Source organism: Notothenia rossii (assembly GCF_949606895.1).
Source record: "Notothenia rossii genome assembly, chromosome: 5".
Lineage (NCBI taxonomy): Eukaryota > Metazoa > Chordata > Actinopteri > Perciformes > Nototheniidae > Notothenia > Notothenia rossii.
The window spans coordinates 18,823,915-18,846,103 of NC_136903.1; the positions used below are offsets into that span (position 1 = coordinate 18,823,915).

The 22,189-nt window shown below is 41.4% G+C and overlaps 1 protein-coding gene across 2 annotated transcripts; it reads left to right on the forward strand.

Annotated features, from left to right (window-relative positions):
- The first annotated feature begins 226 nt into the window (after window positions 1–226).
- On the forward strand, window positions 227–21,741 carry sema3e (sema domain, immunoglobulin domain (Ig), short basic domain, secreted, (semaphorin) 3E). 2 transcript variants are annotated; one of them, XM_079680830.1, is made up of 17 exons: window positions 227–1,322; window positions 10,608–10,768; window positions 11,030–11,089; window positions 11,471–11,590; window positions 14,266–14,359; window positions 14,512–14,628; window positions 14,909–15,051; window positions 15,146–15,260; window positions 15,836–15,905; window positions 15,988–16,132; window positions 16,442–16,664; window positions 16,934–17,025; window positions 17,440–17,481; window positions 17,714–17,880; window positions 18,207–18,277; window positions 18,770–18,903; window positions 19,745–21,741. In XM_079680830.1, the coding sequence occupies exons 1-17, from the start codon at window positions 1,208–1,210 to the stop codon at window positions 20,243–20,245; spliced, it is 2,370 nt and encodes a 789-aa protein (XP_079536956.1). In that variant the 5' UTR covers window positions 227–1,207; the 3' UTR covers window positions 20,246–21,741. The 2 variants fall into 2 exon arrangements, with proteins under 2 accessions (XP_079536956.1, XP_079536957.1); XM_079680831.1 differs by having other exon boundaries at window positions 18,210–18,277.
- Window positions 21,742–22,189: the final 448 nt, after the last annotated feature.

A 22,189-nucleotide genomic window follows, 5' to 3' on the forward strand; every position in this document is an offset into this window, starting at 1 on the left:
AGACAGCAATAATTGAAAATGAAAGAAGAGCCAGAATAAAGAGGCTGAAAACCTTGGCTCAGGTCTACGTTATTGCAGTGGAGGCAGGAGCAAAAAGAAAGTGCTGAAGGAGGAGGGAAAGAGGAGTGGAGAAGCAAGGGGTGGTCTGTAGAGTGACATGGGAGGCAGTACTTCTCTCAGAGGAGAGCTGGGGAGAGTCTAACTGAGCCTGCCTGGGAGACACAGCACACTTAATCCAGCTGCCTGGGAGGGAGAGCGAGATCTCAAGACAATCTAGAGAGAAGGAGCAGGCAATTTGCAGCTGATACGCACTCCCCTCATTACCAACCACACACTCACACACAGGCTTTTCCTCAGGCACACCACACTGGGAAGGTGGTCTCAGCTCAGATCAGTAGCTGTGGTAGAAACCATCTTAACTGACTCACTGAGGTTTGGATCCTCCCTGACCGTGGGAGTGTGAGCAGAGTTAGGAGAGCTTCACTTTCCTCTCCAGTGCAGAGGGACTGCACGCCAGGCACGAGGCTCCCCTACTCCTCCCCTCTCCCACTCTGCCTTTTCATGGGCTAGCGTCCAAAGCATGACTGGCTCTAGTGGACCCATAAGGAGGAACGCAGCCTGAGGATACAGTAAAGCAGCTCCAGCCCTGCCTGCCTGCCTGCTAGGACACACAAATGCATTGAGTTTTTACAAATCAGCTCACACACCTCTGTGGGATTCACAGACTTGATTTTTTCTTTTTTCTATCAACAGATAAGGAAGACTGGATTTAAACTGGGCATAAAGACAGACAAACAAACAGACGGACTGACATATGGACAGAGAGCAGTGGGCACTGCGGCGTGAATGTAGCAACTGGACTTCTCTTCACTGTGGTTACTAAGCCTTAAAGAAGGATAACAACCCGAGCACTATCCTATCCACAGAGGTAGTGGGTGGATGCAGCTCTCATCACACTGCTATAGGGGAAAGCAGAGACTGTGTAGAAGCTGCAGAGATATATCTAGTTGATCCACACTGTGGTGATCTTCAGATAATGGAGTGTTACCTCCAAGTAGACTTTTGTTGGATTGCTTTCTGCTAATAACACCTGTTTGCAGGAACTTGCAGTGAAGACTTCTTTTCTTTTCATGGACTTTACTGTCCGTGTTTATTGGACTTGCAGGATACCTGTGTAGACAAACGTGGAGTGTGTGTATTAAAGAGGATGGCAGAGTGCATAAGGACTGTGTATCTCACAATGATGCTGCTGTATCTTGTTCTGCTGGGCAAGGCTCACACTGCCCAAAGCATCTACCCAAGAATACGGCTTTCTCACAACGGTAAGAAAAACTCTACCTAATGTGTGTTACTTGTATTGACTTTGGCACAAAATTGCTATGTTTGCCCAAATCTCCAGAAGACAGTATTTTGGAGATGCAGCATAGTGTGATAAACTGTCAGGGAGAGTCGATGCAGCTCTGAACAAAATTATCATTCCCTGTCTGTGCCTTCAGTGCAGGTTTAACTGAACAGCATTTTGTACATTCTACTCTCAATGTTTAGCATATTTAATGGAAGCCTAGTTGGTAGCACATGTTCATATACTAATGAGACATTTATTTTAAATAATAATACAACCAAAAATGCACAAACACGGAAAATGTGGTGTAAAAAGAATACAGAGGATTGTCAGCTGGAGTGAGTTAAACAGCCCACATTTGATCATTTACATATAATGAACTCTCAGCGAGTATTATTGTTAAAGGACCAAATAATAAGTCACCATGCAGCGTTTGATCTCACATCTGCTCTGACTTTGAGAAGTTGGTGTAGAGTTAACACTGTTAATGACGGAGGAGCCTCCCTGTAGTTTATTTTGATTCCTCTGCCATGCGGGCTGAGAATCCATAATGTGGCTTTCTCATGCAATAGTGGCAGGGAGATGGAGGTGGGGTTTTTTCGGTTGGGGAATGGATGAGGCTGGTCTGACAGAGAGAAAAGAGAAACGTGTTTGCATGTTTACGTGCATGCGGAGTATGTGATATGGATGTGCATGCATTGGTATGCCGACAGATTGCTGTGTATCTCTGGGACAATAATGGGGGTTTTATCTTAGTAGATAAAGACTCCTGAGTAAACATTCGTTTTTTCTCACAGTTTCTCTGATCTCTACAGCAACAGAAGGTGATGATTCCCCATAAGCCTGTTAGTCACGGTTGAGTATAGGTGTGGAATTTAGATGGTCAATAAATCATACATAAATACAGAGCTGTGAGTCCGTTATGAGAGTTGACAAGTCTGGTCCATCACACACATCTGTAAGGGGGGGTTTTAAGTATTGTGATAAGTAATGTATGCCTTTTTTCTCAAATGTCTGCAAATGTCATACAATAACTAATAACAATAAAAACACACTTCTCAGAGTGAGAAGTAATATTAGTTAAAGTAGAAAGGTAATGAATTTAAAGGAAAGACTCAGAGAAAAATACACACATATCCTCACATATCATCAAAAGTGAGCAGATCAGCGCAGATGTGCTATGTCATCAATGCCACATCAATACTAGGTAAGATCGTGACTAAGGTGCTGGAGGAATATCACAATTTCATTAACCGCCTGAGGGGAAAGCCGCTACAGTGATTGGCATCCACCTTTCTCTCTCTCCAACTCTCCGTGCTGATACATGTTCTGGCTAGCACAGAGGCTGACAGCGCCATGAGACGGCTGCAGTGGGATCCTATCATTATGGAATGAAAAACATCTAAGCCTTATATATGCCTCATGTGCTCTGCCAGTGATTTGTGCACACACCCTTAAGTTCACACAAACTCATACACACACAGACAGACACATGCACACATGCACAAGCAGAATAGTGTGAATACCACACACGTCAATGACTTGGATTTATTTCAGGGAAATGGAGCGGATGTGGTTTAAACTGTTCACCCTAAGGACTAAGAAAATATAACCACAACATCTGGTATCAAAAGAGGGTGGAAAAACTAGAATAATGTGAAATGAAAGTGAATAATATGGGAGTCTTCAAACTGCTCCTGTTCACATATAGGCAGATATCAATGTCGGATCAATAGAACTCAATAAAACATCAGATCGACTTTCTCCTATCTTCTGGGAATTAATTCCTTTGGACACATTATCATAGTTCAAGGATGACCTTACCACCATCCGCCATGAATCTTAGCATGCTTTGATGTTAGCCACACCTCACACATGGTGTGGAATTATTATTTACTCTCTCTTTCATCTATTCACCATCGTCTTGTCTAGACTTCTGGACCAATGAATATTTGCCAAATGCATTAAATTCACTTTCATCCAAGCCATCCTTTAGTTTGCTTACTTCCCCAATTAACTCCGGCTCCAAAAGGTTGTTACCTAAATCACACAGAGTATTGAGTTACAACGACTGGCTCACAGCTGTCTTTAGGGATCATTAAACCTTTACTACGCAGCTTTCAAAGTCCTTAAACACAAGCAATTTCTTGGACTTTTGGCCAACCAAACTGCCTAAATCCTGTGTTATTATATGTAGAAATGCCCTACAGGGAGAAATGCTCTCTGGAACAGAAAGCTTGTTTTGTACTATTTTTGGGGGTTTTGGACACAAATCCATGAGATTTAGATCAGCATCATCAGGCTCTTGGCAACAGCTTCAAATATCGAGTCCTGTGGAGTGAAATGAGCTCTTATTTTAGGATGACCATAAATTCTGCTGCTAATGAAGCTGTTGCACAGCTAGCATGTGTCAAAGTGTCGACAGGCTGCAGGTAGGTGGCCAGGCTAGACTTATTTTGCTGCCTCTCCAGCACTGACATTACGCCAAGCTTTAGCTGTGGAGTTTGTTATACAGCAGTTTTGTAATGATGACGACCTAATCAGATCGAATGCACTTCTAAAACGTCCTTACCTCGGCAAAGTTGGATATGTTGGATATTAAGTTACATTTTGACTTGTGTTGGAGAGTCTGTGTGCTCTTGCAGCTGTTTGCAGCACAACACGTTTGTCAAGCTCGCCTCTCTTTTCATTTGAGTTTAGTAAAAGAGAGCATCTTTGGTAAAAACCGTTAACATTTCATGAAAATAAGTTAGCAAATTAGTAGTTATCCCTTTAGCATGCCTGCCAAATATGTATTTATTTAAAAGTCAAAATAATGAAGTAAAAGTAACGATATAGTAAACATACAAATCTTCAGCAGGTCTGTGAAAGTGTATCACGTTATCAGGTGAAGTTCAGCTGTTTAGACAGGGTTAAACTCATACTGTATATGTTCTCTTATATAAATAAGCACATGTGCTTTCCACATTTCAACTCAACATTTACCTCAAAGTAAATGTAAACAAAAGTTGGTTAAAGCACTTAACAGCTGGATTTACTCATACATCTATGTACAGTTGGTGTTTGTGTGTGTGTGTGTGTGTGTGTGTGTGTGTGTGTGTGTGTGTGTGTGTGTGTGTGTGTGTGTGTGTGTGTGTGTGTGTGTGTGTGTGTGTGTGTGTATGTGTTTGGGATGTATTCTTAAAAACGAAATGACATACAATGAATTAAATTGTGCACACATTGGTCAACAAATGCTAAATCCATTTCTCTTCTCCAGCAATCTCAGTAAAATTGTGAGTTTTTCAGCACAAAGAGCATAGAGACATGCATGTGTGGACACAGGGATTACTCAGGTAGCAATTACTTTATGTATGAAATCCCCCTTTTGGGCTGTAATTTTAAACCTTCCTCCCCAGACAAGTAAGTGTTCTCTCTCTCTATGTATTTTATAACCTTGAAATGATGTGGCTGTAGATGAGTGTCTTCTGATGGTGAAGTGGGGAATACCAGTATGGCCTCAAGTTATATCTGCCTGAAATAACATGAATGGGGGGATTTTTATTTGTATGTTTTTTTATGTAGAGCTAATGTGAAAAGTGAGCTGTCCCATTAAATGTCTTCCGCCCTACATGTGCACCCTATATTTAACATTTACCACTTTGGATCTCGGCCATAGGGCAGTCACAGCCCTTATATCAAACCACTGGAAAACGGAGGTTATGAGGATGATTAGATAAATCACACCTCTTAGGTCAGCAAAGGAAAAAGGATATATTCCAAGCCCTCCCCTGCACACTCACCCTCTCGCCCTTTCTCGCTTTTTCATTTTGTCTATGTACTGTACATCTCAGCGTCCTTTTCTCTCCCATTGTGTTATGTGTGTGCTCTCCAGTTCATTAATGAGATGTCTAGAAGGGAAAGCAGCTGGTGAAACTCTAATATCCTTTCTGACCTTTTCCCGGCGAAGGGATCAGGAAGAGGAGATGAGTTAAATGTGTGACCTGAGAAAAGGAAAGAAAGCACAAAGATTGTTTTAGTCTTTAGAGAGTATGTTGCAATGATGTAAGGGAGGGGGGGAATAGGAATGAAGGGTTATACGGGAGTGAGTGCTTCAAGACACAATCATGCCAAGAAGATATTGCTTCAATTCATCACATAATCTGTTCACAGGCTTGTATTTGTTCAGGGTTGTTTGCTTCTTAAATAATTGAGAGATCGTTTTTTTTAAATGTTCCTCACAAATAATTGAACATATGATAATCATTTGAAACGTTAAGGAGCTTTTAACTTACTCTATAGCTAAGCACGCAGTAACTCACATCAATAACTAATTTATAATGGCTCCAAGGTTATGTACATGTGTGGTTGATCAGGTCACAGAGCTTATTACAGAGAAACAGAGGCTGCCCTCTCTCTCTCCATGTGGCTCTCATTTTGCTCCTTGACATCATCCCCCCCAACACACACGAGGATGAAGCAACACAAGGCTGTATACTGATAATAGCATAACACCTAGTGATCCAGCTCCCCCCCCCAGGGGCTCCACAGTCTCAGGAGAACAGACTCCTTCCTTATTCCTAACCCCTTTAACTGGACCACCACTTCAATTATTGTCTTTGTTTCTGTTTCAGCACAAGGCCCGTAACTCAGATAGGATTATTTCACTGGAAACATGAGACTCCTTACCACAAGTTTTGTGTCTGACATGAATTGTGTGCTTAATATTGGTAACACATTACATTATGAGAGCAAAAGTTTCAAGTTTCCTGAGGAATGTTTTATATGAAATCCTCCAGATTCCTGGTTAAACATTAACGTAGATAGAAGTAGGTTGTGACTGGACACACAAACACACACACACACACACACACACACACACACACACACACACACACACACACACACACACACACACACACACACACACACACACACACACACACACACACACACACCCACACACATTGGTGATTCCTTTTAAAGAGGACATCACACAGTCTTTAGGCTTTGCTAGGGAGGCTGTGGCTTTGTGGATAGTGTGCTGTACTTCAAATCAGGGGATAGCAAGTTTGAGTCCCACTGCAGAGCATGTCGTTGTGTCCCTGGGCAAGACACTTCACCCCACATTGCTCCACACACACACACACACACACACACACACACACACACACACACACACACACACACACACACACACACACACACACACACACACACACACACACACACACACACACACACACACACACACACATTGTGTGATTCCTTTTAAGGAGGACATCACACAGTTTATTTTGATTTCACTTGACCAAATCTTCTCGGGCATCTCTCAGCACTCCTCAGACAGCCGATGAAAGTGTGTGTCTTGAGGGAGTCCTTTTTCTCTGTGTTTTCCATTTGAAGTGGGATCACAGTGGAGGCCATGTGTCTCCCTGGCTCAGTTGCCGATGGAGAAACACCCTCCTCCTCCTCCTCCTCCTCCTCCTCCTCTTCCTCCTCTCAGTTCCTTAGCTGACGGCTAAGTAGCCCTCACTGGTTGCAGATGGCGTGAAAAAAGAGAGAGCAGAGGAGAGAGAGCAGGAGGAGAGGGGGATTGTGGAAATCCCCCCTTTCCCTTCTTCAGGCTGAGCAGTGCTGCATCTGTCTTTAACTTGTGCACATATAATGACAGAGGAGTAACCTCTTAAACAGCATTGTGTCTCTGAAGCGTCTTTCAGGTTGTCAGTGTAATCACATCCACCAATTGTGCTTTATAGTAACTCTGTCATTATGTGCAATTTAGCCGATTTATCAAAATCGTGTTATAAATATGAATATTGGATACTTTCTAGCTTTCTTTCATCTTCTTCTTCTTTTGTATGTTTCAAGTTTCAAGCTGGTTATTGTTAGTTTCTACTTTCTCCTCGAACAAAACAAACAAGGTATCAACTTTAAAAATGTGAAAAAAATTATAAAACTAAATCTATCTGCAGTTTTGTTTGTTTGTTATATAGCGTGAGACAGCTAGAGCATATATGAATCAGGCTGTGAGCGTGTGTCCATATACATCAGCTGCCACTCAGGATTATTGACAAAGACAGGTGAAAAGTAGACGGAAAAAAGGCTTTAGATTATGGACTGTTTACTCCATCACTTGAAATATCCGTTTACGTCTGTCATCTAAATAAGTGGTAGCAGATTTGACTTCACCTAAAGAAGGAGCTGATTGTTTGAGAGCCTGGTCTAGCACTTGTAGAAAAGTTGGAGTGAAATGTTAGAGGACTGTCCTTGATCCAAGCTGAGCTATACTCAGAGGGGACTGTGAGGAGATAGAGAGGCGAGACAGCGTGTGTGTGTGTGTGTGTGTGTGTGTGTGTGTGTGTGTGTGTGTGTGTGTGTGTGTGTGTGTGTGTGTGAGTGTGTGTGTGCGTGTGTGTGTGTGGGGGGGAGATAGAGAGACAGAGAGAAAGATCTCTAAGTGTGTGTGTGTGGATTAGATAATTACAGGAAGCATGTCTGAACGCTGGCAGAACACCACCGCCACATCCCCTCAGTTTCTGCCACCTAACCGCCGAGATCTAATGCTACTCAAACAAACAGTGGCTTGTCTCCAACATAGGAATCCTAATAGCCAACAAAATATACAAGTCGACCAATCCTCTGTGGATACTTAATCCTATGTTAAACAAACACAACTTCTACGAGTGTAGGCTGTTTCTATGACTAATCTGCACAAATAGGATAAACACTCTCTACTTCTTTCTTGGAGATCAAGTATCCCTCAAAATATACAGATGCTAGGAAAACAAATCATACAATTGCCCCCTGCTATCCTAGTATGTAGAGACATCTCAGCGTTATTTGAGGTATCGTAAGGTTGACATAGTATTACAATCATGCAGGGGTCTCTTTTTTTCACATCTCTTCATTTAAAGGGAGTTTTCTTAAGAGTAAAATGTGGACATCTTACAGTTTTTTTCAATTGCTAACACACATTTCTTTTTTAATTGCTCAGTTTCTCTGAACACTAAACACAATTCACAAAACCACACAGCCAAAGTGCAAAACACCTAATTTCTCCTGCTAGATGAAGATCTGCACTCAAAACTACATAAACACTTACCAAATATGCAAACTTTTGCACAAAATATAACACACTTCATACATACTACTAGATTGTTTGACCACCCAACTGCTGAGCATTATCTAAAGCACTTTCATTTGTTATGGGCTATGCTCTGTACATAGAGGTTTCTGCGGAGAAGGATTGCTTGAGTATACAGAAATACAGTAATGCAGTGTGATGGCATTTTGCCAAAACCCAGTTTGTAACTGCTGCTTCCTGTGCTTGATTGAAAATCCTTAACCTTCCACCTGCACCTCTTTTTTTCTCAGTCCTTCAGATAAACAACAAAGATCTAGTGGTTGGTCAGTGTCTGTGTTGCATAAAAGTAAGTTTACCATAGTAAATTGTGCAGGATTGTTGTACAGTTATAGTATGCAACATGCCAACAATTCAATTACAGTAATGAAGTAAATACGTTTCACACAACATATATAAGCACTGATATATCATGAATTATGCAGAGCTAAAAACTGGTAACTAACCTGTTTTCAAGTCTAAGTGTCCGGATTACAGAGGCAACAGTAAATCGCCTTAGCTTAGGCTGAACCCTCTCATCGCCAAACCATGGTTGATAACATTTCATTTACTGTAATTAGAGAGTATATTCTTCTTTGTCCACGTCGTCTCCCTCCAGCTGTACCTCTACCTCTCATTCTTCCTCCTCTCACTCTCAGCCCAGCTCTTCCTCTTCCTCTTCCTCTTGTTCTTGCTTCCATGTTGGCTTCCATTGTTGCTGTAAGAAAGTACTCACCTGTCGTCTTTTTATAGTGCTGACATCCTGATGCTATCAGGTGTTTGGTCAGGTGGAACGTGTTTCTTGATCATTGGTCCATGTGTGAGGCATTTTGAATATCAGTGTTTTAAACCAGCTAACACGTGACTTCCTGTGTCTTACGTGGAGAAACGTGTGCAGTGGTTTGCAAAAAGTACCATGTTGATTTTCAAATTGTGTGAAAAGCTGAAAACGTGTTTAGAGTTTTGGAGATTTGAGCCGATGTTTTGCTCTTTGAGTGTCAGTTAAAATAATTGTCCTTTATGTATAATTTTAGTGTGTTAGAAATCGAGAAAAACTGTAATGTAGGCATGAAAATAACAGATTGAGAGAATACAGCCTGTGCAATGCTGGTGCTATGAATACGATCCAAAAACTACTTTTAATTTTTTTGACAAGGACACCCGGTCCAACGCGGTCATGTGTTAATGAAAGGTTTTTAAGGCCATTAAAATCCAGAGGAAGTGCATTTCTCTAAGGCTTTTTATTTAAAATCCTTCACCCTCAACCTCACCAGAAGCATTCAGAGAGCAGGTATAAAGGAGTAGCCTGTCAGGTTCAATCAGGTACACTCAACTGGGTGTTTCATACATGTGCATTCAGACTATCTATTGGTCTGGGATCATTCAGATCAGTGTCTGTTTGTATTAAAAAGGAAGCAATGGATCCTGACAGATATGTCGATTTAAATTACCTTAAGCAAGACTGACAGGGAGTGGCGGCTTATATCAAAATAACTGCTGATAAAAAGACTTGTTCCGTTTCCTGTGAGATAAAACTGTTTCCTCTTGGTTTAAGAGACGATGATAGACCATGCTTTGTACATCAAATGTCCCTCCAAATCATGACCCATATCCCCCTTTGTTCAACCCTGCTTTTCAAATTGTCATTAAGTCCTGTCAGTTCTCCTTTCAGGAGTCTTTAAGGCAATTTATTGGTAGGTACTAATACCTGAAATGTCTGTCACCCATGTTCTTTTATGCATCATTCATGCCTTATAAACCTTCAATGAATATACAAATAAGAAGTTTTTTAAATGAATGACACATAAAGCGCATCTAAATGTAATGAAAGGAGGCATAGGTGCCACATGAGAGGGAGGGATGAGATGGGAAGATAGCAATGCTGTTGCTCTTTGCCGTTCCCTTGGGGAAGCAGTGAATCAGAAACACATGTGGTAATGTGACCTTGGCCATGGGAGAAGTTGGGGCACATGTTACTGGAGAAGTAAGAATCCCTTGAGGATTGGGATTTGGTCAAACGTGATCTTGCTGGTTATACAGAAGAAAATGAGGATTTCAGTTTGAATTGAAAACTCTGTAAATCCTTAAATTGTAAAATTGCAGGTTTCTACTATGCTGCTATACTTTTGTGTTAATTCTTTGTGTTTGTGTTGTTGCCTGCAGAGCTTTGGCAGCTGAACAGGACCTGGGTGTTCCAGGCACATGGAGCGTCTCTTCAGCCCCAGACCATGCTGCTGGATGAGAGCCACGACAGGATTTATGTCGGGGCCAAGAATGCTCTGTTCTCCCTTAGCCTGGACCAGGTTAACACACACCACAGAGAGGTGGGCCTGTTTTCATCCCTCCCAGGAAATTAGACATTTTGAACTCACACACCAGTAGGGCAATAGGTTAGCCAAACATGGATGCACGTTTGCCTCTTCATATGTCTGTGAGATGTTTTAATTAGAAACTAAAAAGATGGCAAGATACCCTTGAGAGATAATTATGCAGTAGTGGATAGTGACTGCATGGTCACATGTTTAACTATACATCAATGCCATCTTTTACAATAGATCATTTTGACTTCGACTTTTTTTTCACAGATCCAGTGGGCCAGTACAGAATCTCAGATTGAGGAGTGTTTGATGAAGGGGAGGGAAAAGGTAAGGGACACCCAGTTCATGACTGTATATCAATATGTTCTCAACTGCGCATTGGGTAGTGTGGCTTACATTGATTATCAAGGGAAAAGCTCAAATTCTCAGCTAAAAATTACATTTATATAATACAGTTTAATAAAATTATTCTAGAAAGATAGGTCAATTATATAGATAGACGTTGCCAACATGAGTGGATTCAATTACATATCTTACTGTGCTCATTAACCTCTGTTTAACCTGAAGTATTGATGTATTGATGAGGCAGTTAAAAGCCTGGCATTTTTCCGCTACAATATTTTCTCCGCTTGTCCTCAATCTGTCTTCATGACCCCTAACCCAACCACCCTCCGTCCCACCCACTGCTGCCTGTATCCCTTCCAACAGTCGGAGTGTGCTAACTACATCAAGGTCCTGCAACAGTACAACCAGACCCATCTGCTGGTCTGTGGAACGGGAGCTTTTAACCCAGTTTGTGTCTTGGTCAGAGTGGGACACACAGGGCAGGTGAGTCCCTAACACAGCATTAGAGTTTCACAACCAAACATTCAAATAGTATTGAAAGGTCTCCCCCATCTAGAGATATTTTCAAAGTCAAACCACACTTTGATATTGTGAGGAAAACTTCTTAAGCAATTGGAAACAGGACTCAGAGATACACGAGGAGAGCTGGAACTTTGATGGCAAACACTGACGGTTTATTTGGAGCTTCGGCCGGAGAATTCACAAGACATGTCATAAGCCACGAGTTGACACAGGTTGAGATGCCAAACCAATTCTCAAGGTCTCTACCCCAGACCCATGTATTTAGCTAGTTCTGAGAGAATAATCAACATTGTGCATAACAAGATAGAATCATAACACCTCTATCAGCTGACGCCAACAAACAGGAACAGGGAGACAAAACACTGAGAGCACAGCAGCCAAGGCTCCAGGTGCCTGTGCTCAGGTCATTATAAACTGATAAACTGGGTCAAAGTTATGGGCCTTGGAAAATATTTCTCCAGAAATTACTTGATCCACGCTGGACATTTCTTTTGGTGTTTCTTTCTTTTCCTGCTTTAAGAACTGTAATTCAGTCAGACAACTCACGTGTTTCTTTACCATTATTAGAAGCAGCATATAGTTGAGTTTGGCATCTAGACTCGGGCCTCATCACTCCACAGATATACAGAGCACGATGAGTGATGGTTAAGTAACTAATCCCCCGAACCTACAGGTGGAAGCTGGGGTGGAAGCTGGGGTGGTGGTGGGGCAGGCAAGCAGCAGCGACGTGGAAGTAGCTGCAGCGGCATGCAATGCATAGAGAGATATCTGGCAGGTTAAATGGAGCGGCATATTAAGGAGACTCTGTTTGGTTGGTTGTAGAGTGGCAAGGGGCGTTATGTATGAATGCAGCATAAGTGCTCGAGTTGACTGCCTGTACTAGCGCGCAGACTTCGCCCCATCAGTGGTTCACTTTTGTGAGCTCCAGATTTTCACTGCAAAGAACTGGTGGAAAAAACGATGTTTTCCAATGGAATTGTGGCATATTTATTTTATATTGTGTGATTCTCCTCTACACTTTAGTGTTTTGTTGGAGTAGCCAAAACCTTTTTCACACAGTTTCTATGTTTTAGCCAGGAGCTCCTTAAACTGTTAGTACAGCTTGGACTCCGAGTTTATCCTCCTAGCAACAAGGAGTGATGTGAAGGGTGGATATGGAAAAGACAGTGAGTAAGAGAGGGTGGAGTTTTTGTTTTCTTAGAGAAAGAGAGAATGTTTTTGCACAAGGTTCTCATTCATTTTGAAACAATTTCACGCATCTACTGTCCAGCTAAACAGGGATAACAGGCCAGGTGCTCCTTTCTGTTGAAGCATGCTCCAAGAGGTTTGTTTAGACTTAGACACACTCAGGGGTCAATTCAAATATGTGTTTTTCTGTGTGTCTGTTGCACAGGAGTGTTTTGCCTGCGCACTGGTGTCCATGCAAAATAGCTTGTATCCATCTGTGATAGCATGTTTGTCTCTAGTATGACACATTTATCACATACGCCGAACATGGAACAGTCCTCAGTGTGTGTGTGTGTGTGTGTGTGTGTGTGTGTGTGTGTGTGTGTGTGTGTGTGTGTGTGTGTGTGTGTGTGTGTGTGTGTGTGTGTGTGTGTGTGTGTGTGTGTGTGTGTGTGTGTGTGTGTGTGTGTGTGTGTGTGTGTGTGTGTGTGTGTGTGTGTGTGTGTGTTTCTAGGGTGTATTTAGAGTGTAAAGATCGGAGAAGGTTTCCGCCCTGCATTCCAACACTAGTCCAGTAGGTCGGCAAGGCCACTCACGCCATTCAAACAGGAACCATTCATCACTCATATCATTGGAATGCCCTTAGAGAGAGCAAAACTGGGACCGTATAAGCCACTTAATCTCTCTCCAAGGTTGCATAAAGGTCAGACAAATTATAATACTTGGTGTATGAGATTACATCTAGTCTAGGATTACCATAAAGTTTGAGCAGAATAATATTTCCATAATGATAAAATATGATAACAAATGCTATTGTCATATTTGCCAATCCCAGAGAAACAAATTGAGAGTTGTTGTGCCACTGCTCTAGACATTTAAAAAATCTATTACGTGAGCCTTTTTTAACTATTTTTCTTCTGGTTTTGTGATTATATGATTGATGGGTTTAATTCAAGACTGGACTTCTGTTACAGTCGTAGATCGGGCGGTGGTCACAGCACAGTAGGGTGCCACGGCTACTCATAAATCAATACATGACATTTCCTCTGATCTGCCAGTGACAGTCGTAAACACTCTGGTGGCTCAAAATATATGAGCTTTGATTCTAAAGAGAGTTCAGCTCTATGTGTGTAATCGCCACCTGGTGTGCAGGGCATTAGGTTCAGAAGAGTAGGAGTAGTGAATTCAATATGATATAAGAGCAGGCCATAGTGGGTTATACACTTCCAGACAAAACTCCTTTGTCTGGTCATCCATCACTTCTTGTCTCATCAATCTTTCTTCCTCTTCCTCATCAATCACTTCCTGATCCCTCCTCTCTCTAGTTCAGCTTTATCTCTTTATCACACAAAACCTCCTGGTGTTTAAGAAATTGCAAGGAAACTGCTAAATGTATTTTCTGGCTGAATTCATATTCCAGCATATTTGCATCATATTCCTGTAAATGAATATATGTGTTTTGTTCTCAGGATAAGCTGTTTTCTCTTGAAGAAGACAGCATCATGAGTGGCAGAGGACGCTGTCCATACGATCCTAACAGTCCCTCTACGTCTACACTCTCCAGTAAGACACTGCTCACTCTGTCACTCACCTACTCAACATCAGTTGAGCAAAAAGTGTTTACCTTTAACCAGTCAATACTGCCATCTTGTGGTCCTATATGTAATGCATGTATTTCAATCACAGTTGATAACATATGGATTTGCACTTATTAGGAGGAGAGCTGTATATTGGTCTTTACACTGACTACTGGGAGAATGATGGTGCTTTCTGCCGACTGAACAACCAGACCTACACGCGCACTGAAAGAGACGACAGACAGCAACTCAATGGTTGGTTTACCAAAATAAGGATCTTAATTTAAATACAATGGAGTGCCAATATACTTTTTTTTAGGTAAAAAGTACGTTTTCAAAAATGTATAAATCAATAATATTTCAAAACATATTCCAAAAATCAGTACTGGGAAATTGCGATAATATTTGCATACATATTCAATTGTTTTAAGCAATTCCTATCTTATAACCCTTAAATGAGTGTGAATTGAAATTAAAAGCTTATAAAATTGTTTGAATTAATTGTACATTTTCTGACAAATTATTTTCCCTGCAGAACCTAAATTTGTGGGGTCGGCAGTTATTCCAGACAACGATGACAGGGATGATGATAAAGTTTACTTCTTCTTCACTGAGCGAGAGATGAATGCTGAAGGAGTGAACAAGGCTGTGTATACTCGTGTTGGGCGAATCTGTGCGGTGAGAATGCCAATGCTGTAAAAAGATTTCTGGCCGTTATCCAGCTAAAGCCTAAGAATTGCACTCACATTCTATATCTGCCTTCATCTGTCAGAATGACCAAGGAGGACAGAGAATGCTGGTGAATAGATGGAGCTCCTTCCTGAAAACTCGTCTTATCTGCTCTGTGGCTGGACCAAATGGCATTGATACACACTTTGATGAACTTGGTGGGGCTACATGAAACTCTAAGCATGTTTTCTTAATAATTTAATGTTAAACGTTGAGGGTTCTTTTCTTGACAGTAATGTACCTGTTGTATTGTGAGCTCGACCTGCAGCAGTAATACTACCAATTTTTAATCAACGCAAAACACACTCCTGATTGTCTCCTTAAGATGTAGCTACAGCCAGATGGTGTATTAGAGCTAAAGCCCCTCTATTTTAAACAAAGGCTATCTGTCTGATTACTGCAGGATAAAAACATCTTTCTAAATCTGTGGAATAATCCTAAAACCTTGAAATTAAAAACCTGTTAATGGTCTGCCTGTCCCTTAATAAACTGCCTTAACCATGTTAGCAGCTGTGTGAAGCTGTAACATTAGCACTGCAGTGCCTTCGGGCTAAATGCTAATGTCAGAATGCTAACATGCCTACAATGACAGTGCTAAAATGCTCATGATCAGCACATTTAATGTTCACCATGTTGACCGTGTCGAAATTTCCTTAACATTTACCTGAAAAACTCAAATGTCAAACTAGTGTTGCTAACAAAAAAAAGCTAATTTCTAAATGTTGTGTTTCAGAGGATGTGTTTGTGCTCAAGAACAAGGATGGCAAAAACCCAGAAATCTTTGGCCTATTTAGCACAACAAGGTACATGAAGTGTGAGGTCTGCATTTAACCACAGTCCAATTTGTACTATCCCTCAAATAACGTATCAAACCTTCTTTTACAGTGCGGTGTTTAAAGGTTTTGCAGTGTGTGTCTATCACATGGATGATATAAGAGCAGCCTTTAACGGTCCATTTGCTTACCGAGAGAGGCCTGAGCATCACTGGACACCTTATGAGGGTAGAGTCCCCTACCCTCGACCTGGATCTGTGAGTATAAGTCTGAATAAAGTATTGTTAAAGCATATATTGTTTCGTAAGCACCAATCATGTATTCACAGCACTCCCCAATACTCTGTGTCCATGACAGAGGTCCTTTGTGAGGGTAAGCGATGAAAGCATGTAGGACATCTCGGGTAAATGTCAGCACTGTTGTAGCCACCTCAGCAGGTCATACAGGAACAGTCTGAGCCAGACTAAAGCATGTCAGATTTTCTCTATGCTGCATAAAAGGTCAATGTAATTAATTGCCCCCCTCTGTCTCTGTCCTTACTTTCTGTCACATTATCTCGTTAACAGTGTGCCAGTAAAATGAACGGTGGTGGCTTCTCCAGCTCTAAGGAGTTTCCTGATGAGGTTTTGCGGTTTGTGCGTTCGCATCCTGTGATGTATCGTCCAGTCCTTCCCCAGCATCGAAGACCTGTCCTGCTGCAGACAGAGGGCAGGAGGAAGCTGACCCAGATCGCTGTGGACAGAGTCCAAGCCCAGGACGGACACTACCATGTTCTCTACATCGGAACCGGTACAAAGTCACTAAAAACTGCTTGAAATTATGCTATTGGCAAAATAACAGATTTACAGGAGGTACTTTCAACCTTTGGGTGCACAAACACCCTTCTTGCCATTGAAATTGTCTTTCTGTTTGCATAAAGTCATTAAAAAAATATATAAGTTAAAAACAACAGTTTTCCATACACTGAGAGAGTTTTCAATCTGGGATTTTGAAGGAAATGTTTTACTTCATTGCCTTTTAAAACTTTTTTTCATAAGAAAAATGTCCTCTTTTGTTAGACGACTCAGTGGTGTTGAAAGTTATCACCATTTACAACAAAGACACAGACTCTATGGAGGAGGTGTTGCTGGAAGAGCTGCAAGTATTCAAGGTACTCTATTTCTAGCTAATAAATGTGAAAGCTAAGTTGACTTTGTAACAAAGCAAATTCTGAATCGTACTGCCAAGAAAATAACCTTCCATTATTGCTGCAGTTACATATTAAGCAGATTTTCCTTTTTTTTTCCATCATCAGAGGGAAACAAGAATGATTGGGTATTAGGCCTGCTGTGAGAGATCTTTAGAAAGATTTGAATACATAAATTCTATTAATATCGGATACATTTGAAAACCAGACTGCAAGCAGTTGCTGCTGCAATTTTAATTAAATATTTTTAAATGGATAGAAGCATGACGGGGGGGCCTTCAGTGATAAATAACTTAGAGTCAGCACTTGTTACTTTTCACTTTTAGCTTTCGAAGTATAATTCTCAACATCAACAGCTACATATTTTTCTGTTTGCAGGTGCCAGCCCCAATAAGAGAAATCATAATATCACCTAAAAGGGTAAGATGACCATTTGAATGTATACTGTTGTTCATGCAATTCTGTTGTTTAACCACAAGATGTTAACATTGTAACACCTTTTATTACTTTGTATTGACATCATTTACATGTAATGTTGTGTCCTTGTGGCCATATAATTAAAATGAGGTAAAAACAGCTGAAATATATATAAACATAGGCCTACCCAATTCAACTGCCTTTATATGAATCTTCTATGCTTTTGGTTCCACAGCAACAGCTGTATGTGGGGTCGGAGGTGGGTGTGGCCCAGGTCAGACTGCATCAGTGTGACCTCTACGGCTCAGAATGTGCTGACTGTTGTCTGGCCAGAGACCCCTACTGTGCATGGGATGGTCTAACCTGCTCCAGATATTACCCTGCTGGAGTCTACCCTAAAAGGTAACAGCACACACACACAGATACTCATCTTTTCTGTGTGCATGTGTGATAACAGCTGTTAACACCTTTACCAGCTTTTCTGTTTCATCACAGCATCTTCCTCTGAATGTCACAACGCTCTGAAGTTTGCTAGGTCATTATCACAGTCTGTAAGACATAACAGCCAGGTGTTGTGTAATGCCAATCAGTATTCACTCGATCACGCCTCCCTCTTTCTATCTTTTTCTCTCTCTTTGATTTCTTTTTTCTTTCTCCACCCATCTCTCACACTTCCATCACATGTTCAAAATGACTCTCTCTTTGTACTTCCCTCACTCCCATCCCAGCAGACGATTCAGGCGGCAGGATATTCGCCATGGCAACGCCGTTCAGCTGTGCAATGGGCTGCAAATGGATGGTTAGTATAAAATGACTGTGTGATGTGTGTGTGCATGAGCAATGCATGCTTGTGTGTATTTGATTGTTATCAGAATAAATGTCAGACAATTACTGTTTGTAAGCAAGGGAATGATGCAGTTCTTCAGAAGCACTTGCCTGACTATGAAAAAATATGAACTCTTCATGTGATTGCTGTTGGATGTGAGAGGTTAGTGTGCTTCTGCTGAGGCGATAGATTGGGAAAGAACCAAACACTCTATTTGTGTCAGCTAATGAAAGGTCAAGTGAGTTCATTCCAATCTCTTGTTTTTCACCATCTTTTATGGTGTGTGTGTGTGTGTGTGTGTGTGTGTGTGTGTGTGTGTGTGTGTGTGTGTGTGTGTGTGTGTGTGTGTGTGTGTGTGTGTGTGTGTGTGTGTGTGTGTGTGTGTGTGTGTGTGTGTGTGTGTGTGTGTGTGTGTGTGTGTGTGTGTGTGTGTGTGTGTGTGTGTGTGCGCGCGTGTGTGTATAGATGAACAACGACCCAGATCTGAGGAGAGGCTGGTTTACGGTGTGGAGAGCAACAGCACTTTACTCGAGTGTGTCCCTCGATCACTTCAGGCTAAGGTCCTCTGGTTTTTACAGAAAGACGAAGAGAAACATGAGGTGAGTTTTACAAAAAAATACACAAAAGAATATATAATTTGATCTGTTGTTTTTAACAGAGAAGGCCATCCGAGTTTGTTTTGTTTAACAGCTAGCAACGCCACATTAACGATTCTTTAGGTTTTGTATTTTTTACAAACCCACCACCCCACTGCTACTTCATCACTACGCACAGCCGCATGTGTTTATCAATACACACAGCACACAGTTTAAGGCCATAACTTCTGCACAAACCCCCATCAGATAAAGGATCAATGAGTCAGGCAGACTAGACCAACATATTTAACTTAACAGCCTACTAGATGCTGAAGAGGGGGCTGGCAGGTTAACAAGGGGCATGTATTTTGGCCATTTTGCTAACAAGGGCGATTGCATACAACCTCCACTAATAGGTAGCAGAGTACAGGTGATGTATGAGTAAGTCAATTCCTATTTTAGGTTAGTTTATCCCAATGTATTCCTCTCCCTTACCTCTACCCAGAACAACATTTGTTTACCCCTATTAATCTGTTCGGATAGTTAGATTGACCCTGCTACTTCAGTGCAATTGTGGTGAACGGAATTACATTCACATTTAAAGGCATCAGAAAATATCTTTTGAATATTTTGAATGTAACATTATATTAAAAGCTGCATTATGTATGGACACTTGGGATGGTTGTATTCCTCACAGTATTCACTGTATTGAGTGCTCGATTGAATTTCTACCATTCGTAAATTATACTTTAGTTCTGTAGGTCCCTCTTGGGGTAGGAACAAATGTAGCAGTGAACATGACTTGAATAATGGCTACATCAATGGCTAGAAAAAAATTCATTTTACTTTTTTTATCTCCATTTAGGTTCGAGGTGATGAGCGAGTTATAATGACCACCCACGGGCTGCTGTTTTTACGAGTGAGAAGCTCCGATGCTGGTGTGTACGTGTGCCAGACTGCCGAACATGGATATGTGCACACATTGTTACGTATCTCTCTCCACGTGCTCAGAGGGGAGAGGGTGGAGTCGGCGATCAATAGGGCTAATGATGGGGACGGAGAGAAAGCTGCAGCTCCATGCCCCTTCTCCTTGGGCCCCCTACCAGGCCCCAGCAGCAGCCCCAGGGCCCTGGTGCCATCCTCAGTCCCAGGCCCCCACTCTAGGCTGTGGTACAAGGAGTTTCTCCAGCTGATTGGCTACGGGGATGCCCAGAGAGTAGAGGAGTACTGTGAGAGAGTGTGGTGCTCCGATAAAAAACGTAAAAAGGGCAAAAGGAAGTATGTTTCTCCAGGTGGCGAGAAGAGAGGGAAAGGAAGAAGAGAGGAGAACTCCCACCGAGTGCCCAGGCAAACCTTGGATGCCTGAGGAGAGCAGAGATTGACTGCACACACACACTCACACACACAGTCTAAAGGTCAGACTCACTCTGTGTTTGCACCATGTAAAAGGTTTTTAACATTGCTTACAACATGAGCAGCAACAGAAAAACAACAGTAGCAGGCTGTATAGCTGTAGTAGCTTCATTACATATCATTCAGTAATTTAACCATGATGTTTTCATTGAAAAAGCAGCATTTTGCCCTATGTGTGTGGTGTTTACTGATTGTGTGGCGCAGACCCTGGGTAAATACTATAAATGTCAGAGTCAGAGCAGAGGCCCTGGGAAAAAACGGACGACTGTTTGGCGATGTTGCCTCGGACTTGAAGAGAAAAATTATAATATTTATACTCCTGTGGACTGACCCAGCCCGATCCAACGCACACAGAGACTGCCCCATCTCTCCTTCAATGGCTCAATATGACAAACTCTTAGTATATCTATTAAAAGATAAAACTATGATAAAGCTAATGGCCTTTTAATCTTCTTTTTTGTACTATTATAACTTATTTTCTTGGTCTTTACTTTTAGTTCTGTAGTTGTTTTTAGATGACATGAACTGGAAAATGTAGTGCTATTGTTTTTGTACAGTGAAAAATGATACTGCTAATTTGATATACAGTAATGTAGTCACAGCTGTGGTGGGTGTGGTTATATTGACCACAATGCATACAGTAAGAGGTTGCAATGCCACTAATATGGGTATTTGAGGCATGTTTTATTAAAATTATGCCCCCAATGGAAATAATTACTATTTAAGCACTTGTGAAAACTGTAGATGAAAAGTAGGCTGATCCGTATGTATTGTTGTTATTCTAAGTGTCTACATTTATATTGACACAATTGGGGTCAAATGTACCAACAGTATTGTGTGTGTTGTATATTGTATTTATCAAAAAATATCACAGTGTTTTTATGTGCACATCTGGTAAATAACTGTGTATTCGAAAAAATAATCCTTCTCCGCTGGCTGCTCCAACCTCTCTCACTTTCTCTCTTACACTTTCTCCCCTTCGCCTTCCACCCCCCTTAAACCAGTCTGTCCCCTTTTTGCTTGTTTGTTATTGTGTTGCAGATGGGATTCTTAATCACCACTACAAAATAGAAATGTAGAACACCACATTACTTTATTATTAAGAGCATTTTTAGGATGACCATACAAGCATGCCCTTAAAAACTGATGAGTCAGTTTCATGAATATGCATTTCATCTGAGATGACAGACACATCAAACAACCGGATGTTTCAGTGAATTGTAGCAGTTGTGCTAAAGATAGAGTCTGGAGGATCACCTCTTTTCCATGCTGTGCCTTATTTATCTCTAAATTGTGTCACTGTAGAGTCTGCCCTTGTTGTATTCCATGTATTCATAATGGGGTTAAATGGAATGTTCCTCAACTAACAGCTTTGACTGAGGTTGGAAATGTTGTGTCTGCTATGCCCCTTATAAATACCTGCCATTAAAAAAAGATGGGCCGACCCTTTCCTGTTGTCATCTCAATGGTTGTAACTATCAATAATCACGTAGTGTACCGAGTCTACGTCCACACACATAAGAGAGTGAGAGAGCTGTGTGCAGCGATCACTTTTCATAATTATTCAACACTTTCAATTTAACTGATCGGTACAATTAACATGATATTTAAAATGTGTTTTTTGCAAATTGTGCACCATATGCTGGGGAAATAAAAAAAATCAAATACAAAAATCCAATATGATGCTCATTCATATTCTGCCTTGGTCTACCTGAGTCGGTGGGGTGCTGAAGGCATTTGAGAATAGAATTCATGCTGCTGATTTATTCCACATGGCTACCATAGCAACAGGCTCTGAACCAGTTCAGCTCCTCTTCAAAGCTCTCGCTCTCCCTTGGTCAGGTTAACAGTGTTATTTTGGCCCCTGGGCCCCTAATGGTCCCTTTAGCCACTTATA

Bases quoted from the DNA above. Each gene is read 5' to 3' on its own strand.
- sema3e (XM_079680830.1), top strand. From the start codon at position 1,208: ATGGCAGAGTGCATAAGGACTGTGTATCTCACAATGATGCTGCTGTAT. The intron at 15,261-15,835 runs GTGGGGCTACAT...GTTGTGTTTCAG, and splicing joins TACACACTTTGATGAACTTG to AGGATGTGTTTGTGCTCAAG. The intron at 17,881-18,206 runs GTAACAGCACAC...CTCCCATCCCAG, and splicing joins GCTGGAGTCTACCCTAAAAG to CAGACGATTCAGGCGGCAGG.